The sequence below is a fragment of the Patiria miniata genome, unplaced genomic scaffold, assembly GCF_015706575.1.
Source record: "Patiria miniata isolate m_02_andy unplaced genomic scaffold, ASM1570657v1 HiC_scaffold_17, whole genome shotgun sequence".
Lineage (NCBI taxonomy): Eukaryota > Metazoa > Echinodermata > Asteroidea > Valvatida > Asterinidae > Patiria > Patiria miniata.
In genome coordinates this window covers 13,899,503-13,917,549 of record NW_024037055.1, presented here as the reverse complement: position 1 = coordinate 13,917,549, position 18,047 = coordinate 13,899,503, and the positions used below count along the sequence as shown (strand labels likewise).

Below are 18,047 nucleotides of genomic sequence, written 5' to 3'. Positions count from 1 at the left end.
AATGTGGCTTGGTCTCTTCTGTACCTATTGGGTCAACGACATAGTTCAGCTCTACGCAACTGCTGCCATAATAGGTAATAATTATCAATTCACTCACGGCTCGGTTTAATACTGTGTCCCTTATTGAATGCATACTAGAATCATTTGCATCTATCCCAAAAGTATAACCTTACCGAATATTATCAATAAGATTACTTGGAACAAAGATCCCACTGGTACTAAACACCACGTGGGATTATTGATCTGGAAATCGAGAATTAATGTCGGAGATTTCCATAAATCAGTTGCCTGACTATATTAAAGAGTGCTACATTGCACAAAAATCGAGTTTCAAGATCTAAAGGTTGTGGATGTTTTTTCTTCTTCAATGTTTTACTCGAAAAGTGGAATATCCACTGAGCTGAAACTTTATCAGGTTATGTTTTTCAACATTCCTCTTTTGGACTTTGAGTGGTGTTTTATTGGTAACGAACAAAATGCATCAACGCAAAATGATCCTCTTTTATGCCTTGAACTTGATTTTTTCGGTATCAATGGTTGTGCTCTGTTCTCCGTATATACAAGCATTACATTCACTGTGTGGACTTCCGAACAAATTAAAGATGTCCACATAAACCAGTTTTCAGATACGTTGTGCGGACTTGCCCATGTCCAAACAAGGTTTCCACCTCGCCGGAAAACATGTTTGGAGGCATTGTGGGGTTAGGTTTATCTGTCGCAAAATGAAGAGAAACACTCAAGTAAATCAATTGGGTTGAAAGAGTTTTCACAGTGTGAGTAAAATGATTTTTTTTCCACAGGTTTTTCTTACAAACTACCCCAAAACAAAGGAATGTCCACACTAAGTATAAACGTAAACATGACTTGTGTGTGTCAGTTTGTTTCTGTATTCAACAGGAGACGTAGAACAATAAAGGACAATAATGTATGTATGTGCTTCGATTTGTAATAAGACGGCGTTTTGGGCTTGGGAAAAAAAAGTACCGGTAGTAGATGTAATGGAATTCCAACCTATGAGAAAAGAAAAGTGAAAGCCGAAATAATTATGTATCTTTGTCAGATAATGTATCATTCATAGAATCAACACCGAATTCCTTTAATTCTTGGTTCTTCTTATAGGTATTGGAATGGGCATTCTCGTCAACGCTGCAAGCGTAATTATCACCTTTTATTTCATAAAGAGATTCAATGTGGCCAACGCAGTTACCTACGCGGGACGCGGGACGGGGATGATAGCTATCCCTCCGCTTTTCCAACTTTTGCTGGACAGCTACGGGTGGAGGGGTGCTTTTTTAGTCACATCCGCAATCATGGCAAACGTCATACTCTGTGGCGTGCTTTTCCGACCTCGTCAATTCGGCCTGGCACTGAACACAACCGAGTCTACAACAAGTTCACAAGAGGAACTGAGACAGCAGCCCTCAGGTGAAAAAGACAACGGTACTGATGGTGACGATTATACCGATGGAAGAACTGGTGAAGTTACAGATGAACCCGATACTTCGACCGCGGTACCGGTACGATATGTCGAAACGAGTACTGGCGATAAAACTGAGTATATTTCACTTCAATACTCTAACCGATCCGGACGAGTGGTGAAACTTCTTAAAGGATTGTCGGGCGAAATCGGGCTGAATATCATGAGGAAAAGCTTCCGTTTTTCCCTGAGCTGTGCCATACAGTTGTTGTATTGCTGTGGCTTTGTGGCATTTCCAATGTTCCTCATCCCACGTGCACAGACCATTGGTGTGGCGCCCTCTAGTGCCGCATCCTTGATGAGCATCCTGGGCATAGGGAGCCTGATTGGTTCTCTAGGAAACGCACTGATGATCGGCTGGAGAATCTCAGCTGAGCACGTGATAGCTATTTGTGCGGGCCTAGCGGGAATCGCGTGCCTTCTGGTTACTGCAGACGGCTATGCCTATCTGGCAGTGGCTTCATTCATTTACGGCTTCGCCTCCGGAGCTTTCTTCGCCATTTCCATCGTCCTCTGCCGCAGCTTTGTTGGGGTGCAGCACTTCGCCCTAGGAGTCGGGTTGATGAACGTTTTCATTGGCACCGGCTACCTCATAGGGCCGGTAATAGCAGGTAATGACAATAAGGCTTTATGGTGTGTACTTTATTTATGTTTAAATAGGACATTCTGTGATTTTTTTTTCCGAATTATTTTCCGAGGGCAAATGCAAACAAATCACTCCTATGAAATCGGGTCTTTGAACTCTAACCCTCACACGTGACCTGTCATTGTCCAAATAATCTTCACTTAGGCATGCGCAATACGAAGGCTGGTTCGAATCTAATACAGGTATACCGCAACCAAACCATTTACTAAAGGCATAAAGTATCACTTGCTTTACATGCATTTTATTTGTTTCCAATGATAACACGACTCGAAATCCAAAGACGAATAGTAAAAACATAACCTGTTGACGTTTCAACTCGATGGATGCAACACCTTTTGAGAAAACAATGGAAAACCATGCACAACCTTTTGATCACAAAACACTTGACCGATCAGTGGAAATCCCCAACATATATCTTGCTTTCTTCTAAATGACAGCAAGCCAGATGAAATAATTTCACGATGTATTTAGTACCAGTACGATCTTAATCCAAGAAAGATTTTTAAAATATTGATTCGGTAGGTTTTTTGGGGGGATAAATGCAAATGATTGATACAGTAAATGCTGCTTGTCTTCACAGGATGGATCTTTGATGCTACACGGAGCTATGTTGCTGTGTTCTACATGTTGACTGGAGTACACTTCACTTGCGCATTAAAGTGTCTACTCTTACCTCTACTGAAACGCATAGAACCTGGATTAGACCCCAAAGTATCGGATGAATAAAGTATGCATATGAATAGGGCCAGCTCAATTGACCCTACGATTGTATACGGACACGACATTTTGAAATGGTTTAATTTGGTCTACTATATTCATATTTGTTTTCCAATTCTCGGTTTTGATTGGTGATCTGAATTTAACGCATATTCATAAAATATCACAGTTGACTCTTGCGTTCCTTTGACGAGAAAATGCTTTGAAATTATAGCGCGTTTATGTTTTATTAAGCAAAGTACTTTTGATAAAACTACGGCATCGTCTAAATCTGCAAACCGAATGGAGGCCGAAATTACTAGTCGTACCTGATGTGTTCAACAATAAACCAGAATTGAAGATGAACCTGTGTTCGTGTCTTTCCCGGCCTATCTTGACAAACAAACCTCTGTGCTTGGGCAACTTCTCAGTATCCTGCTTTAACTGAGGCTCTGTATGTGTTTGCTTATACTCTAGACACCTAATATTGTGTCAACTGCGGCAAAGGTGCCATTAGGTTTGGGTCTTTGGCCAATAAGGTTGAACTTTTGGCGGAGCTCACTTTTTTTCTAACATGTTTTCTGAACGGAAGCGTCTGGTTTGCTGATTTCGCACACAGTTACTTTACACATCACGTTTACTTTCCACATTTCACATTAACATGCTGAAATTAACTTTAAATAATAAGAGTGGGAGTTTTCTACCATACCTAACTAACAAAAGAAAAGACACGAACACAGGTTCATCTTTAATTCTGGTTAATTGTTAAACACATCTGGGGTGACTGTTAACCAAGGGAAGGTGAGAAAAACCTTCTGACTCCCAGCTCTTACCTAACAGTACACAAAAGTTCCTTGAATTTGAAAAGCCACCCTGGTATTAACAAAAGACCTTTTTGGTGAAACTCCCACTAAGGACATGTACAGTGGAAATTCAGTGAAGTAGATTCATGGCCTGATCAACTAATCTGTAGGGGATAAATACACAATCTTTTTAATTTGAGTGATAGAATCATTACATTCAAGGGAATGTACAACTTTTGTCAGAAATAAATGGATTTGGAGGATTAGAATGTAGCAAATATTATCAAAACTGACTTGTTTAACGTTTTGGGCTTGTAGATGCTGGGAAAACCAAGAATACCAATCAGGGTACACACCGGTAAATCGATCCGCCAAGCTCATGAATAAAAGTTATACCCTCAAAATATTCTATATTAGAGAGTTCTGAGCGCCGTAAAATTGGGGAATTGAAGAGATATGGTAGTGAACCTCTGGCCCGGACTTGGTGCTTCCAATTCTGAGCATTTTGGATGCTTTTGGGCTCGAAAGTGGCGCTATTTTGCCATGTTGTGGAGGGATCGTTTTTCAAGATAGCTACTTTTCCGCTTTGGGGAAAATAGGGGTCGTCTTCTTTGCGTGAAAATATCTCGAAAAGTCAATGGTCAACCCACCATAAATTGAAAAGAAAATGAAAGATGACACATTGATCATCATTTTTCTGTGCAGCTTGAATACCTGTGAGAGTTTTGAGTATTTTTAAAAGAATTTTGAAGTACGGGCATTTAGCACTAGTGTCTATGGGAGTTTATTTGCAGGTATGCACCCATCATGTCCTTGTAGTCTGGTTCCCTGACCCCAATCAAGATGAAACGGAGCAACTTGTTGACTTTGGGAAATTGTAAGGTCCGAGAATCAGTCTAGCAGGCTTGTACCCCTTCACAGGCGTGTATGCGGAATAACTAAACATGAAAATAAACATGAAAACTAAGGAGCAGTTTTTGAAAATAAGCCAATTTTCTCCAACGCTGGTCGGCCGACCAGCGTTGGAAAAATACAATTTTTCTTGAAAATGTCAGCACACCAGGAGTTACAATTTTACAGGATGCTTTAGACTATCATTCCCCAACAAACTAGTAAGGTATTTTGCGATAATTTTATCATTTCGTTTTTTTTGATGTTGGCAAATGTTGTATCTTCGGGGGGGGGGTGTCACATTTAAAAAAATTCTACTCACAGTTTCCAAGTGTGTTTTTTTTTGTGTGTGCAAAACGTAAGTTTTCGTTCATTCATGGAGGTGGGAAAACGTCCATATGTTTAATTTTTATGATGGGTATTCATCAGGCCTCAGGTCATAGAAAAAATGATCAGTGGTGGACACCAGTTTTTTTATGATCTTTTTATGAAAATAAACATAATTACTAGGGAAAAGAGTAGCAAATAACGTGAAATGTTCACATGCAGTTACTATTAAATAACATGTACTGCATCCCCATGTTATTTTTATGGAGCGAGCCACATATTCTTTTTAAAAATATTTGTTTCCAATTCGTCACTTTCTTTTGACTCGCCCTGTAGATAAGCTGGTTCAATATTGTTGTTTCTGAGGGATTAGTTTTATAACCCACCATGACTACTAAATTGCAGCACAGTACGTATCTCACTTTCAATCCATATTTATGGGAACGCATTTCTGAAATCAATTTCATAAAAGAAGCACTTGGATTTGTTCACAAGGTTATTGATGATCTCCGCATTATACGTCTCTTACAGAAATATGAACTATGACCAAGGTTCACGATGCATATACAATTGCCATAGTCACAAAGCATAATAAACGGGCACCATTCCCCATAGCGTACACGCATTACACTGAGTGTATCATGCGCTATGCAATGCACTTCAATTCAGGCCGTTCGTCCCGGAAGCTACACGCTAGTGCAGAACAAGCACTGAAAGAAATGAAGTCGGTGACAGAAAGGTATGTGCATTTCCTAATTTTGTCCGTTTCCCCGGGAAGCGTGTTACAACTGATAATGTAATAACCAACTGATAATGTATCACCAACCGATAGTGTCACACAAATTGACCGATACTGTATCACTTACCGACAATGTAACACAAATTGACTGATAGTGTAGTAAAAATGTACTACGCTCAGTCGATTGTTGTTGCATTATCGGTCTTAACCAATAATGTAACAAAAATTGACCGATAGTGTAGTAACATTTACTACACTATCGGTCAATTTCTGTTACATTATCGGTTAGTGATACAGTATCGGTCAATTTGTGTGACATTATCGTTGGTGATACATTATCAGTTGTTACTACATTATCAGTTGTAACAAAGCGGATGGATGCATGATGAAACATCATTAATTTTGAGCTGAATGTAAATTGACAGGAAATGGCACGCAGACTAATGTTTCCATGCGCTACGCATGTAGAAAATACATAGGCCTACATAAAATATTTATTAATATTTAGGGTTCGGGTCGGTCCATTAACGGCGGCCATTCCCCAACCAGGTCATTACCATGCAGTGAAGACCGGGTCCTCACAAGGTTATTCCCATAAAAAATACCTATTTTAACGAAATAAACTCTTAAAATACTCCATATTTTGTGACTTTTCCCCCGGAGATATCCCCAAACTTTTTGCGTTTATGTTCAGGGGCCATATTTTAGCTGAGGCATGGTACTTACAGTGCTCTTCTTATCAGGGTCCGACGGTAAACCTTCTACTGAGTTTTCTCTATTTATGTTTCATGTTTTTGTTGTCCCGCTCTAGATACAGTACTACTGTTGGACAATGCTGATGACATCCTTGATCCGTCATCATAAAAATCCCCTTGTAATACCGACCTCTTATCGATATCCCACCAGTGTGTGAAATTCCATGGAGGTCAAACTCGAGCCTCTGCAGGTCCACGAATCTTTGGAGCTTCTTAAGAAGATGTTTAGTCATGCTAAGGGGCTTTCTGGGACGGTCTCGGTCGGGGGAGAGGCGTTACAGGACGAAGAATCTCTGGTTGAAATCGCCAAGCTGTGTGGCAATAACCCCCAAGTCCTGCGTGCCGTGGCGAGCCGCCTGAGCTGCGGTTTCAGCCCCAGAAGTCAAGTTGAGTTCTTGAAGGGTCCAGGAGCTCAATGGGTGTTGGATCCCGGCTCCATGGGAGCTAGTCAAGCCGTACAAGACGAGAGGGAGGATTTCGAAGATCAAACAGTGGTGCTTAACTCGCTAGGCGCCATGTACGAGCAGCTCCCTCTACCTCTGAAGGAATCTTTGCTGAAACTGTCAGTCTTCCCAAGTTCCTTCAGTCTGAGTCAAGGGGCTAAGATCTTAGGAAAGGAACAACCAGACGCAGCTAAGTTCGACTTGGAAGACTTGAAAAGATGGAGTCTCCTAGACCGGGATGATTACCCCATCCTAGACACTGGACTAAGCGATAACGAACCTTACTACTTCATGCACCCGCTGGTGCGGTCAGTTTGCCTTAGCAAAAAAGGATCCAGTGAGATATACAAGGCAGCATATGAAGACGCGCTCCGTAGATTCTCAGCCTACATAGTAGACCTTCTTAAAGATCTGACACAGTTGGGCCACACGGATTTTGCCAGCGCACTGGCCAGATTTGAATCCGACAAGACCAATATCTTGCACTATTTGGAGCTCGGGATGGGTAACAAGTTTGGTTGTCAGGTTATTACCGAACAGAAGAACACTGCCTCTGCCGTCCCACTCCAGAAGACGGAGGAGGGATTGTTCAGCATTTTTGGGGCTTTTCTTGATCCCTCCCAGAGGTTAGAATATTACAAAAATATGAGTATGCTGAGCAGCAGGGAACAAGAAGCCTGGGCTTACTTGCGAGGATGGATGGCCGACGAGCTCCACATGAGAGCAGAATATGAAGAAGCCTGGAAGACGGTCGAAGAACCGCTTCAACTGTTGAAAGCCAGAGCCAGCGATCCCGCCATCGGCCGAACACATGACCTGGAGAGAGCTGAAGCTCAGCTGCTATACGTGAAGGGCCGCATCCTGGTGGCTCGGCGCAAGTACAAAGACGGTATTGCTGTCCTTGAGCAAGCCTTGAAAATTCAAGAGCGTCTCCTTGGGAATCACTCGCTCACGGCTCGCTGCCTGAACGTGCTGGGTCATGCTTACTTCAACGAGGCAGAAGATGACCGCCTCTGTAGCGGCGTGACAGAAGCCCACGAGTACCATCTGAAAGCCTGGGAGATGCTAGTTAAAATCACCAACGGCAAACCAGAGAGGCACTTCGATGCACCCATGTACTTGCTTAACATCGGCACCACTTTTCATCAGATGGGAAAGAGATTCAAAAGTAGTAACAAGAAGAAGGCTCACGAGTACTTTAACCTTGCCATCAAGAACTACCGGAAGGCATTCGATCTGGAGAGAGCCTTGAAATTGTCCCACTCTCCCAACACTCCGTTCGTCCTCAAGAACATGGCCATGAGCTACTGTGAAATGGAGGTGGGTGTTCTATTACAAGACAATATACTTCACAATATTATTGCTCAATTTAATAAGAACGTGTACATGAATGTTTAACGCTAAACATTAATTAACAATATTGGAAAACGGATCAGAGGGTTTTGTTGCCGCTATCACGTGTTATATAGTAACGTTACAAGATGTAGTCATATGCTTTTTGTATCAAGTTCAAGCTCCGCTTTTATCATTAAATTTCGGTAAGAGAATGGTTCTGAAGAGAACCAGAGGTATAAACTCGACGTTCCGGTCAGTATGCTCTGACCGTCTTCAGGAGAGACGGTCAGAGCATACTGACCGGAACGTCGAGTTTATACCTCTGGTTCTCTTCAGAACCATTCTCTTAGTTGAGAAATTATTCGCACATGGTGTTTCCGCAAACCTTTCATTGTTTAGTATCTCCACCATGCAAAGCCTCAAATCTTACTTACATTTCGGTAATTAGACCTCGGTCGAGTTACCACTAGATAAGAATTCCAAATAAGGGTTTTAAGCAGACGAGATCTACCCATTTTTATAGATCAGTTTAAAACAAAATCTATACGCAAATTATTTGTGAAAAGGTGTATTCCCCCTTTTTTTCTTTAAAGGAATACGAAAAAGCTCTAGCGTTGGCAACAGATGCCGTTACGATCAGAGAGGAGACCATAGGCGTGCATCCTACCACGGCTCGCAACCTTGTCTTCATTGGATCCTTGTACGACAGTTTAGGGGACGAATACAAGAAATCAAAGAAACCTGAAGGTAACTTGAGTTTTTAATTGGAGCAATGAAAACGATCTTAGTTTGAAATGGGTACTTAGGTTAACCGCTACCCGTTTGATTGGGCACATAATTTACCGTTTTGAGAACACACATTTTCTTAGCGTGAAAATCTTTTGCGACGCTAAATAAAACCATCTGAAATGTTAGATTGTTTTTAGCATCCATGTCAATAACCTATAACATGCAAGTTAAGTGGACGTGAACAAACTTCAAACCATCGGACGATTTGCTTGATTCAGGTGAAAGAAGTCATTCCAGGTAAAATCAACAAATCTACTGATCTGTATGCACAGTTTTTCGGTAAACCATAAATCTTGGGGGATTCAAAGCATCCTCCTCTGTTATGAACGCCTCTTTGTTTGAGCACTAGTTCTGCTACAAACTTCGCGGGCTGAACCTTAAAATTTCATTTAAACTGGGGTACAAACTAATTTTGTACTGCATACGAGCAAATGTTGTTCAAACTAATTCTATCTTCGTCTCACAGACAAACCCAAATCTCAGGAGAACTACAAACTAGCCCTGGAATACTACAACAGGGCCTTCCGGATGGAGGTCAAACTCGGGCCGTCGAACCACAGCATCGAGTACGACGACCTGAAGAAAGATCTGCAGGACGTACTGGGGAAACTGCACATGAACAAAGAGTTGGATAAGTACCGGAGGATGTTCAAGGTACGTGCATTTGTGGCATGGACATTGACATGCGACGTTTACTGTCAGATGAGGGTAGTTGTAAGCGAAACGATTTTGAGAAACAAAAGGCTCCGCTTGTCAGTGGCAATAAGTGGCATCAACCCTTGCCATTTACACTGGCAAGGACAGTTGTACATTGCAACTGCAGTGGCGGCAAATTTTGAGACCTTTTGAAAACTTGAAAATGCTCAGAAAAGGTTTAACAACCTTGAACCGTATTGTTGCCCGTACTTGTTTTGGTTGAAGTAACGTACTAAATAAGCCACTTGCGACTATGTCGGTGGCCATAAATGAAAGGGCCCCCCTCAAAGCAGTGACAATAATAATGGAGGAGGGCCTGCTCCAGAAGTGTATGGCGAGGAAAAAACAAAAACAAAACAAAACACGCAGCATCCAATTTATGTGGCCCTTTGCGAATTTTGAATCGACTAAATATTGTAGAATGCTCACTGGTTTACGAAGTATCTTGCGTTGTTATTTTGCAAATTCTGTCAGGTCGTTTATTACCTAGCAGTTATTTGCAAATGTAGATATATTAAATCTCCTGCTATTTAGCAGTCACAGACAGTCAAAATTCACTCCGGATTCCCCTGCTATTTTAACAAAGGCTCGTCACTATAAACAGTCAGATCGTTCTGTCAAGCAAGCACTATGACTAGTCAAACTGGGTAAGCAGGGAAAGCATGTAAGTTGTGTTCACAGCTGTTTTATCAATCCACCCCAGTCAAAGCATAGCTGTATCAAGGTACTTTGCTTTACTGTATCAATCCTGCTTCATGTGGGCTGGGAATTCTAAACTGATGAAAAAGTCACTTAATCGATTGGAACTGCAAAGACTACTTGGCACAGAATGTATGTTTGCATAGGAGGGTTAAAGGAATTAAATGACGTATCACTTTACCTTCTTATTAGGCGGCGGACAAGGGAACTCCAGACTTAGGAGATTTGAGCATGGACTTGAGGTCCGTATCGGGACAGGCCTCTCCGTCAAGAAAACGGTCTCCAGACAGAATGGACGCAGAGGACGGGCACACGGGGACCAGCGATGATGACGAGATGGCGGGACCAAGCAGACAACGGGCACCAGGTAAGAAGGCAGGTCCAAATCTAAAACAAAAACAAAGACAAGTCAGTTTTATATTATTTGAAGTTGAAAGCTTGCAATGATCCCTGCTTATTTATTAAAGCGTTTATTTTCGTTTATGTGTCGAAAATACATGCCTATCAGTGTATCTTTTGCAGCCCTTTAAAACAAATTTATTAACATATTTCCCAAAGGTTGAATTTGGTTGATTTGTTTTGGAGATAGTTGGAGTCCCAATAAACACTCTGCCATCAAAATGTGCTTCTTAATTGAAATGTCAGAGTCCTCATCGGTTCTTAACGTACTAAACAGAGAATGCTCAACATCATGGAAAAAAAGATTCGGTAATTTGTCGGGTGATCATTCAGAATGCAAGAAGATTATGGATTGACTGCTGTGTGTCCGAAGTCTAGTCAAGAATTTGATGCGGACATTTCTTTGGAATGAAACCCTTCTTCTTAATTGCAAGCCCAACGTAATTATCTTTGACTTATTTTAGTAAGTCTGTCAATTATAGGTAGGGTATGTGCCCTACTTAGTTTCGAAATGTATCGTTAACGGAAATTTCGGTTTTAGAAGTTTAAAAATGCATTTCGCAAATCAGTGTAGAACGACTCAAGCCCCATTCACAAACACATGGGAACCTGGCAGTGGCAGGAATCAAAATAGTAAAATGCATCCAAAATCCTTCGTGTGTTTTTTTTTCAATATATATTTGGCCGGTGCCGAACTCATTTCTAAAACGTCATTATCACGGATGCTTTTTTTTCTAATTCGTTCATGACAAATGCATAATAAGATCATAGGCCTATTGACCGCGCCAGCTTAAGTTCTTTTAGTAAAATGTAGTTTGCTGTAGGTCTTTTTAGTTCTGAGAAATGTTCCACCCAAGCTCCTTTACGTTAATTGCAGGTTCATTTTGGTAATTTTGTCTTTTTTTCCCTTCTTGAATTCTAGGTCCCGTGTTCCCTGACGAAAATCGTAGAAAGCGCTCCAAGTGTAGCATATCATAAAGACGGAATCAAGACAAGGTCTGCAGCTATTAAACGGGATTTCATAATATACAGTTTCTCTCAGTGTGTCACAATGTGTGTGTCACCCTCAGTGGAGTAGCCAGGAATTTTTCAGTGGGGGGGGGGGGGGGGGGGGGCGGGGCGCTGGGGGGGGGAGGGCGCTGGGGGGGGGGAGCTGGAACATTTCATGGGGGGCGTCATGTAGGGCGTCAATCGCTTCTCAAAAGTGGGGGGGGGGTATACCTTGATCAGAACTGATGCGAGCGCGAAGCCCTTACGGCGTGGGGTTTCGGGGCCCGCTTAAGGGCCCCGAAAAAAATTGGATTCTACATGTTCTGTAGTGTGATCTGAAACAATTTCTTACCACTTTCCTCCATGCTTTAACTAATATTCTCTTAGCAAGAGATAAGTATTTGAACATCATTTTCGAGGTTGGAGTCATTGAATCAGCTATCGGTATTCTGAGCTATAGGCGTGGGGTTCGGGGCCCGCTTAAGAGCCCCTGAAAAATTGGATTCTCGATGCTCTGTGGTGTGATCTGAGGCAAATTCTTACCACTTTAACAAATAAATTATCTTAGCACAAAAGATAATAATTTAAACATGACTTTCGAGGTTTTCTCAGCTAAAGGCATAGGACATTTTTTTGGACATTGTTTTCGAGGATGGAGTCATTGAATCAGCTACCAGAATTCTGAGCTATAGGCGTGGGGTTCGGGGCCCGCTTAAGGGCCCCAAAAAAATTTGGATTCTAAATGCTCTGTGGTGCTATCTGAGGCAATTTCTGACCACTTTTACCAATATTTTCTAAGCAAAAGATACATGTACGTTCTGTGTTTTTATGTTGTAGTGTGGTTGTTGTTGTCTTGTCTTGTCTTGTCTTGTTTGTTTGTTTGTTTTTTGTTTTGTTTCGTCTTGTCTTGTCTTGTTTTGTTTCGTTTCGTCTTGTCTTGTCTTGTTTTGTTTCGTTTTGTCTTGTCTTGTCTTGTTTTGTTTCGTTTTGTCTTGTCTTGTCTCTTGTCTTGACTTGTTTTGTTACATTTTGTTAAGTCTTATCCTGTCTTGTTTTGTTTCTTTGTTTGTTGGGGTTGTTTGTTTGTTTGTTAGTTTTGTTCTGGCTTGTTTGTCTGTTTTTCCACAGTCTTGTATAATCTGCAGTTGTTAGGTTTTTATGCCAGCTATTCTTGCCTTTGAGAAAACTGTTGTAACTGTAATCTTTTAAATCTAATTATCTTTTTAAGTATTATTTTTAAGTATTTATTTTTCATTGAATTTTATACCTAATTTTTAATATATTTTGTATGTTACATGTACCATTCAAGTTAGGATTGACAGGCTTTCGAGTCACAGTGTTTTATTATACTTTTGTCAATCCTGGCCAGCTTGGATTGGATTGTTTTTGTTTAGTTTTTTGTTTACTTTTGTGAATTGCTTGTTGTACATTGTAATTTGGCCGAATAAATAATAATAATAATAATAATAATAGGGCCCTGTAAATGAGACACGAGTTCAAAAATCGGGGGGGGGGAACATTTGATATTGTGTCTCCCACCCTTCAAAAAGTGTGTGTGTGGGGGGGGGGGGGGGGACCAGTCCCCCTGTCCCCCAGGATTGACGCCCATGGCGTCACGTAGATCAATGATAATTTTTTTAGAAACTCAAAATCTCGGGAGGGGGGGGGGAGAGGCTGTCGCTTATTGGTCAATCATTATTATTTAGCTTATATGAACGGAGGAAAAAGTTTGTGCGTGGCCGATTTGCGTGATATCGCTGACTGAAACTGTGTGACCCACGGACCACCTGTCTATAATACGTGTTCCGTGGTGTAAGCGAGCAGTGCAGTGGGTGTTAATACGCATTTTAGATTATCATTATGCGCTATGTCACGCCGGTTGTCATCTTACTGGTCCGCGGTCGCCGGTCGAAGGGTCGTTTCTCAGTGGTCATCATAATGGATCATTCGCGGCTTTTTAGATTTAGATCAATGATAATTTTTTTAGAAACTCAAAATCGAGGTTTCGGGGGGGGGGGGGGGGTCGCCCCCCCCCCCACGCAACCCCCCCCCCCCCCCCCCGTGGCTACGCCACTGGTCACCCTGGCAGCCATCTTGAAAATATATCGATTCTCACTTAAACGCATACTGTAATATTCAAGAATAGTTTTTGAGAATTCCAATACCAGTTTACTCGGACCGATTTATCATTTGATAAAGGGGATGTTAATGGTGGAGCGTTATGCCTAATTTTTGACTTTTTTCTGCAAAAGAATTAATCCCCCACCAAAAAATGAATTCCATGCTTTCGAGTAGAAAATAGCTTCAAAATGATAGTAATGAGATAATCAAGTTTATATTTCCAAATTTAAATCATCTTAAAACTATAATCAAGATTTAGTATCTTTTATAGATGAGTGCTTGAAAGTTGTATTTTAACATATTTAAGTTTTCCTTCTGAATGTACATTTCCTGTCCAAAACTTGCTTTTTATTTTGCCACTTTGTCTTTCGTTTAGAATATTAGTATATTATTTCAAACTGATAGTGTATTTAAAACACTGGCATACGTATGAGCGAATCTTTAATTAATATCACCAATTAAATAATAAAGAGTTTGTAATATTTAACAAGTGACTGTTGTGATGTGGGACATGACATTCATCCGAGGGGCGCAAAGCACCAGAGGCGAAGCTGCATGAGGGTGCTATACGCCAAATCACAGCAGTCAATAATTGTTTATGTTACATCGTGTAAAAAACTCTTACTATGCAGGATATACGAAATCAATATGGTGTATCATTTTGACCTTTTAAATCCGTGAGCTTTCCTTCCAGAGACTGAGCGGTTGCAGTTCTCAGTCGTTAGACGCGTGGGTCAGTCACACGCGCGCGCAACGCATAGGTAATTTATATTCAACGCAGTGTATATGAGGTACATGTATGTTACAAGCAACGCAGTGTAAACAGTAAACAATTGTTGACTGCTGTGATGTGGGATATGACGTTTTGAACACCAGAGGGGCGCATAGCACCCGAGGCGAAGCAGAGGGTTATACCTCTGTCTTGGATTCTTTGGATTTTGATGTGAAAATAACGAAAACAAAAAGCAGACTAGAAATGTGTTTGTGGACAAACACAAGCTGTTTCGGATATTTGAAATACTCTGTGCACGTGATGAACACTGATGAAGTCACTTCGAATGTCAAAAGTCAATCAGACAAACAGTGCCAAAGTACATGGTTTGAAGAAAAACGAGTACATAAAACCTATGGGGAAATTGCGTCTTTAATGTGAAGTAACCTTACACCTGATAATGTCACGATCACGAATTTCTTTTAGGACCATCTGTGGATGGTAGTCTAAGTGTGTACGAAGTCTAACGTTGATCGGATTTACGAAAGTGCCAAAGTAGAATGTTTTAAAACGTGTACAAACCCTATGGGGAAAAATACATCTTTAATGTGACGTAACCCAACACCTGATGACGTCTTGATCACAAATTTCTTCTAGGACCATATGTGGGTGATGGTCTAAGTGTGTGCCAAGTCTAAAGTACATCGAATTAACGAAAGTGCCTAAGTGGAGTGTTTTAAAAGTGTACAAACCGTATGGGAAAAATACATCTTTGATGTGACGTAACCTGACACCTAAATGACGTCACGATCACGAATTTCTTCCAGGACCATCTGTGGGTGATGGTCTAAGCATGTATCAAGTCGGAGGTCGATCGGATTGACGAAGAGGCCAAAGTGGAGTGTTTTAAAACGTGTACAAAACATATGGGGAAAAATGCATCTTTAATGTGACGTAACCCGACACCTGATGACGTCATGGTCCCGAATTTCTTCTAGGACCATTTGTGGGTGGTGGTCTAAGTATGTACCAAGTCTGAAATCGATCGGATTTTGAAAAGTGGCAAAGTGGACTGGTGGAAGAAACGTGTGTTAAACCTATGGAGAAAAAGTCTGAAAAAGGAGAAAAAAAAAATGTGTTTGTGGACAAACACAAGCTGTTTCGGATATTTGAAATACTCTGTGCACGTGATAAACACTTGATGAAGTCACTTCGAATGTCATCTGCCAAGAGAAAAGTCAATCAGACATATAGTGCCAAAGTATGCATTGAAGAAAAACGTGTACAAAACCTATGGGGAAAAATGCATCTTTAATGTGACGTAACCTGACACCTGATGACGTCACGGTCACGAATTTCTTCTAGGACCATCTGTGGGTGGTGGTCTAAGTATGTACCAAGTCTGAAATCGATCGGATTTAAAAAAGTGGCAAAGTGGATTGGTGGAAGAAACGTGTGTTAAACCTATGGAGAAAAAGTCTGAAAAAGGAGAAGAAAAAAAAAAAAAAAAAAAAAAAAGAAAAAAAAAATCTTAACGAAAACAAGAGCTGTTTCGGTGTGTCACCGAAACAGCTAAAAACACAACAATCACGACAATCGAACGTCAACTCACATACAGCACATGTCGTGTTCTTGAAACAGCTGATCGTCTGCTACTTCGCTGCTCCCACTGATCTGTGAAAACGTGGTGAAAATAGCATGGGTACCAATGATACATGCGTTTCACACCGTACGCACCGTACGTACAAAGTCATAGCACACTCCCTGTAGGGATCAGTGTGCCATGACTTGACACGTGATCGTTCTAGGCCAATGAAAATGCAGTATTCAAGACAGAGGATAACAACAATTCTTGTAGACAGAACACGTGGTCGATCTAGACCACTGCTATTGCAGTACCGAAGACATGTAACACACACGTTTGTAACACCGGACGCATAACACCCAAGGCGAAGTGTTTTTTTTTGCCTGGAGGGGATAGAAACGATATATCCCGCATCACAGCAGTCGGCTGTTGCCGTAGATACAATCGCTACGGTAAAACAAGAGAACCATATCTTTTGATATAAATTCTTTAGGGAATAAATATGGACTTGGTCGGTTTTAAACAACAGGGGCCTGGACGCGGATAATGTTATCTGCAGTTTTACGCATGCCTTCTGGAAAATACTTTATTCACGAGTCAGCCATATTAAAATAATTGAAAGCCAGGTAAACGTTTCATTTTTGGATCTTGCGAGTGGAAATGAAAGCAATGAAATAAAATTAAAAGATCATTATGAATTAACACCAGTCTGCACTGATGAATAATAAAACATATTGATAACAGGCGACTAATGTTTTGAGCCACATTTAAAAACACCAAAATTAAAGTAAGGCTTGGCACGCACTCCAATAATAAAATAGTCTGGCACCATTCTATTAAGCATTGTCTACACTAAAATAGATTCTGGGAACACGGTCGAAAATGACTTCCTCGTGAATCAGGTCTATTTGGAGAGTCACGTGGGGGGTTCAACCAATGAAAGGGGAAAAAGACCAGATTTCATAGGAAACCAAATATCACATGACACAGAAAAAAGTTTAAAACCAGTCGGTACTTTGTCAACCGTTTAAAACCTACGTGACAGGCTCTCGATCAATAGGAATGGGTAAACTGTCTTACGTATTGATGAAAAAGCCTACACATTAATTCGTCCTATTGTGTTTTTGAGTTATAAGCTTAGTTAAGTTTGAGTTATCAGCTTAGTTTAGTTTTTAAGTTTTGTATTCAGTCAGCAGTATATATGAGCTTCACCATTTGGAATTAACATGAATTAAAATCGAGTGATTTGCATTTCGCAGTGTGTTTATAACATTTACAGTTCGAAAATTGGTGATTTTATTCTATCTTGGTTGGCGAAAGTTGATGCGCTTTCTGTCAATAGCTGCATTTTATCTTTGTAGAAGATAGAAACAAGACAAGTCGCATTGTTTCTGAATGTTTGAATAAAGTGTTAATAATAAGAATCACTGTGTTCATTTTCTCTGTATTTTGCATTTGGCTTTCTTAGGTAGTTCCCTTTGATTGTTTTGCAAATTTGTTAATTATTTGCGGAGTGCCATAGCCTCGTGGTAAGGGCACTGGTTTGCAAGTAATTCTGCGGGTTGTGGGATCGAGTCCTGCCTGGGGTTATAGTGTGTGTGCCCTTGGGCAAGGCAATTTGTCACTCATTGCTTCTCCCCACCCAGGAGTAAATGGGTACCTGTGAGGGCAGAGATGGTTATTGTGATTGAATTAGCTTCCTTGCGCCTAACAGGCAGCATCGAGCTGTATACTCCCCAGGGAGCTGAGACGGTATTTGGAATGTTTAATTGGCCCAATGATTAGGGGGTAATAATAATAATGTAAGTGCTGTGATTTAGTTTACTAATATGAGCGTTCTTAAATGCCTATTACTATTATTATCATTATATTCTTGAATATGTAAAGAGCAGCCGAAGACTCACACCAAAAAAATCATCAGTTCAAAAGAGCCTATTTCTGGTT

General features: G+C 40.9%; 2 protein-coding genes across 2 annotated transcripts; both read left to right on the top strand.

Annotated features, from left to right (window-relative positions):
- The first annotated feature begins 1 nt into the window (after position 1).
- Positions 2–3,876, top strand: LOC119724050 (monocarboxylate transporter 12-B-like). Its single transcript, XM_038194972.1, has 3 exons — positions 2–74; positions 1,120–2,088; positions 2,704–3,876. Exons 1-3 carry the CDS (start codon positions 2–4, stop codon positions 2,847–2,849), a joined length of 1,188 nt encoding a protein of 395 aa, XP_038050900.1. The 3' UTR covers positions 2,850–3,876.
- A 2,328-nt stretch (positions 3,877–6,204) lies between these two features.
- On the top strand, positions 6,205–11,771 carry LOC119723903. The gene is made up of 5 exons (XM_038194807.1): positions 6,205–8,097; positions 8,706–8,859; positions 9,368–9,555; positions 10,489–10,663; positions 11,618–11,771. Exons 1-5 carry the CDS (start codon positions 6,499–6,501, stop codon positions 11,671–11,673), a joined length of 2,172 nt encoding a protein of 723 aa, XP_038050735.1. The 5' UTR covers positions 6,205–6,498; the 3' UTR covers positions 11,674–11,771.
- Positions 11,772–18,047: the final 6,276 nt, after the last annotated feature.

Coding starts and splice junctions, on each gene's coding strand:
- LOC119724050 (XM_038194972.1), top strand. CDS start 2: ATGTGGCTTGGTCTCTTCTGTACCTATTGGGTCAACGACATAGTTCAG. Junction 75..1,119: donor CGCAACTGCTGCCATAATAG/GTAATAATTATC, acceptor TTCTTCTTATAG/GTATTGGAATGGGCATTCTC. Junction 2,089..2,703: donor CATAGGGCCGGTAATAGCAG/GTAATGACAATA, acceptor TTGTCTTCACAG/GATGGATCTTTGATGCTACA.
- LOC119723903 (XM_038194807.1), top strand. CDS start 6,499: ATGGAGGTCAAACTCGAGCCTCTGCAGGTCCACGAATCTTTGGAGCTT. Junction 8,098..8,705: donor TGAGCTACTGTGAAATGGAG/GTGGGTGTTCTA, acceptor TTTTCTTTAAAG/GAATACGAAAAAGCTCTAGC. Junction 10,664..11,617: donor AAGCAGACAACGGGCACCAG/GTAAGAAGGCAG, acceptor CTTGAATTCTAG/GTCCCGTGTTCCCTGACGAA.